Source organism: Pararge aegeria, chromosome 8 (assembly GCF_905163445.1).
Source record: "Pararge aegeria chromosome 8, ilParAegt1.1, whole genome shotgun sequence".
NCBI classification, from domain to species: Eukaryota; Metazoa; Arthropoda; class Insecta; order Lepidoptera; family Nymphalidae; genus Pararge; species Pararge aegeria.
Genome location: NC_053187.1, coordinates 1,732,368 through 1,736,106, shown reverse-complemented (window position 1 = coordinate 1,736,106; position 3,739 = coordinate 1,732,368). Strand labels below are relative to the sequence as shown.

Below are 3,739 nucleotides of genomic sequence, written 5' to 3'. Positions count from 1 at the left end.
TCCATAATTTAATAGAAAAAGACTGGATGCAATGGCTCTTAGCATGAATTGTGTGTGGCTAAGCCACTGATGATGACGCGTGTGTTTGAACGGGAATATATCAATATTCGGGAATATATTATATTATGTGTTTGATGTTTGAGTGCAAGTGTGTGTATTGTAGTAGTGTAACATATTTTTAAAAAGCAAATAAAAATTAGTTGACCAGCAGTTTAAAACTAGATTTAGTGTTAATAAAAATAAATTAATAATAACAAAGTGTCTTAGTCATGCTCCACGTAATAGGTATGAGATCTGAGCTTCATCTTTTATAGTAATGATAGGGGAGTTTTCGTCCTTTCTTACATGAATTTTCCCAAACGCTGTCCAGCAGAATCGGTATGCCTTCGTTTTCACCAGTTCACGAGCAAGAAAATAAAGACGGGCTCCCTTAGGGGTAAGTTGATCTGATACAAATATAGGAGTGTCTTCTGAGGTGCGGAATCCTAGATTTTTGGCACACAATTTAGATTTGTGTTTAACATTATACATTTTACACAACCTCAAGATATCAGACTTAAGTATGGTAGAAGAGGTTTCAACAACGATTGGTGTGTTAGTAATGCCCTCTCTTTTCCCACGCACTCTATATATGTCTGTTATATTCGCATTAGTTAAGCTACTACCAACACATTTTGACAAACAATTGACCATTGCAATTAAATCTTCCTTCGTTTCAGTACTTTTCTTTGGAACATTTTTTATTTCAAAATTCAATTTTCTACTTCCTCTCTGTAAGTCCTCTATTTTTTCTTCTAAAACACCAATATACGTTCTGTCTTCCTTAACTTGAGTTTCCAATTTAAAAATTTTTTCTTTAAATTCTTCATTCTGTGCAGACAAGAATGCAATCGTTTTCTCAATATTTTGATACGACTGTTGTATGTCCTTGAGTGTGGGGGCAATCTTTTTTAACTCTTGTTCCTGCACGGAAAAAAGTGATTTGATCATATCTCTCATCTCTTCCTGGAAGATCCTAAAATCTGCAGAGCCAACCTCATCCCGTTTTCTTTTGTATCGAAGCGATGTGAAATTTGGTGGTGTGGTGTCTTTACTGCAAATACCATCTAAGTTGGTTTCTGACAGAGATTTATCCATCATCCTTATTGGACCAGAGACGAAGAAAAAGGCACAAAAAAAAAATTAAAAATAAATAAAAAATGAAACAGAGAAGCAAAGAAGCCCTCTCTATTTTGCAGTATCTATGTTGTGGATGGTCTGAGCTACACACGGAACCGAAGAATGCAGAATTGTGTGTGTCTAGTTTTATCAGTATCAACGTCGCAGTACCAGGGCAGCAATAGTCGATTCACCTCCGTCCAAAATGGTTTCGAAAAAGGCGGCGCGTGAGCAGCTATGTCACACCCACCGCAAGATGGCTGCGCTGCAGGGGCGGTGCGTGTAACAGCAATGGCGTCGAGCGGGTTTTTAATTATCGCCACTACGTTTCATACAACTCCAACTCTCTGTCATTTCAACTGACTCAATATGTCAAAAATCGAAAGTCGATTGGTTGCTAAGTTACGGCGTGAAGGACAGACAAACACACTTTTGCATTTAGAATATTAGTAAGGATTAAAGACAATCGACAGTTGATACTTAAGGTATCAACTGTCGATTGTCTGACTTACTCTATGTTTTTACATACATGAAATGTTCAACTTATTACAGTATACATTTTTACACATTTTTTTTAAGTACCTTTAACTTTACATTGCGTCACTTATCTGCCAATTTAAACCTTTACAACTAACATGCCATTAAATAAATTAAACTAAATATTTAATATGAAAGTTAAGAGAAAAGTGTTAAAGTTAAAATTTAAAAGAAAAGTGGAAATAATTAACATTTAAGCTAATTCAAAAAAGAGAATAAAAAAAATATAACTTTCTTTAAATTTAATTAACTTCTAAATTAAAGTTTTTCTTAGACTAAAATGTTTACAGTTTAATCGTGAAAACATTTTCAAGTAGTATTCGTATCCATTTTAATTACAGTGGTTAGTGTTATAAATGCTAATAATGGTTTCCCACTTAATGCGAACCGTTGGCAGGTTCAAGTCAGCTCATGCTAAAGAGTTTGTTCAAAGTTCTCTACGTAACGCGATAACTTACAACGTAATTAAGTAACGAGCTGTAGCGATTTCGGTCAACCTGGAAAGATTATTAATTACTAGATGCGTCCGTGTATTAGTAATTTGGTTGCTATGTTAAGACGTAAAGGAAGATCGACATTTGGTGTAAAATACTAATATTCGTGTCATCCTCGTAAATCTGACGTTTTCTCGGGACCAATAGTAGCCTATGTAACTTTCCGTTTTTTCAACTAACTCTGGATTTGGTTGCTTCGATAGACCGTAAAGTTTTTAGATCTTACACATTTATCATGTTAGTATGGGTTTTTAGAACAAACAAAATAGACGACTATATACTAAAAATTGTTATTATTTAACCTATTAAGATTGTATTTTTAAATTGTTATTATATAAACAGCAAAATGTATTCACATTTTTTGTATCTAAACTTCCTTAGAAACAACGATATATTTTTTGTACACAATTAGTTATGGGATTTTGCAATATTATATTACCCCACAGTTAGTCACTTAAACCACACTCATAAAGACAATACAAAATTTAATTAAAGTTTAGTCTAGATAGTTTATTGGTTCTTTGCCGAGATTCTATTTTATGGGAGCAGTTCTTTGTCTTCCTCGCTGTACTTGGGATAAACTTTCAAAAATATTATACTTTCATCGGAACTTGTGAAATTTGTTAAAAAGTGTAAGGAAATTCATTATTAAGATAGAAGGGCCAGAATATTCTTCGGATTATTAATTTCTCGATGTTAATGATGAAATAACTTCCTAAATTTCAAACTTTTTCTAATTCGAATACAACATAATGTGCTTTCCGGGATATGAGGGTCCCCATTTTCTAACTCCGCGGTGGTTTTGCGATTTTTGAACAGAAAAAGCCCGACTAAGAATTTGAACCCAGGACCTCGCAATCCATAGTTGAACATTTCGAAGGCATATTATTTATTTATAACCAAAAATTTAAAATAAACATAAAAGGGACAGGACGTGCACAAGAACAACTAATCTTTAAAGAGACTTCTTCGAAAACCCCTTGAGTATGGGAAAAATTAAGGAGAAATCTGAGTAGGTACTTATAGTACAGCACAGCACAGATATAGTATAAATAGCAAATGTAAACGATAATGTATGAATGCATACAATAGTATTATATGAAATACAGAATGAAAGATATACTTATAAACTAATAGATTGATGTAGAACTCGCCTCTATGGCCATGCCAGCTCTTTCCATTTCATTCGCGTTTCTCATCGGCTACGGTCTATTTACCCTTTTATAAACGTCAGCCTAACGTTTTCGTGGTTTCCTTTTTTTATTTTGTAGCAGCCATTCAGTCAACATTTTACTGATAAAGATACTGTAGTTCGTCCTACAAATATATAGAAGACATATCTGGCTTTTCTATAATTAGTGCTGCATGAATTTTGAATTTTAAGGCTGAAGCCTTAAAATTCAAAATTCATTAATTTGAAGTAAGCCTACTTTATAAGCACTTTTGAATGTATGTTTGTAGTGACTCTACCACCGGTTCGGAAAGCAGATTCTACCGAGAAGAGCCGGCAAGAAACTCAGTAGTTGCTCTTTTCCAACATCAACATTTAC

The 3,739-nt window shown here is 33.8% G+C and overlaps 1 protein-coding gene across 1 annotated transcript; it reads right to left on the bottom strand.

Moving 5' to 3' along the window:
* Positions 1-267: 267 nt before the first annotated feature.
* Positions 268-1,140, bottom strand: LOC120625965. Its single transcript, XM_039893244.1, has one exon. The coding sequence runs from the start codon at positions 1,138-1,140 to the stop codon at positions 268-270; it is 873 nt and encodes a 290-aa protein (XP_039749178.1).
* Positions 1,141-3,739: the final 2,599 nt, after the last annotated feature.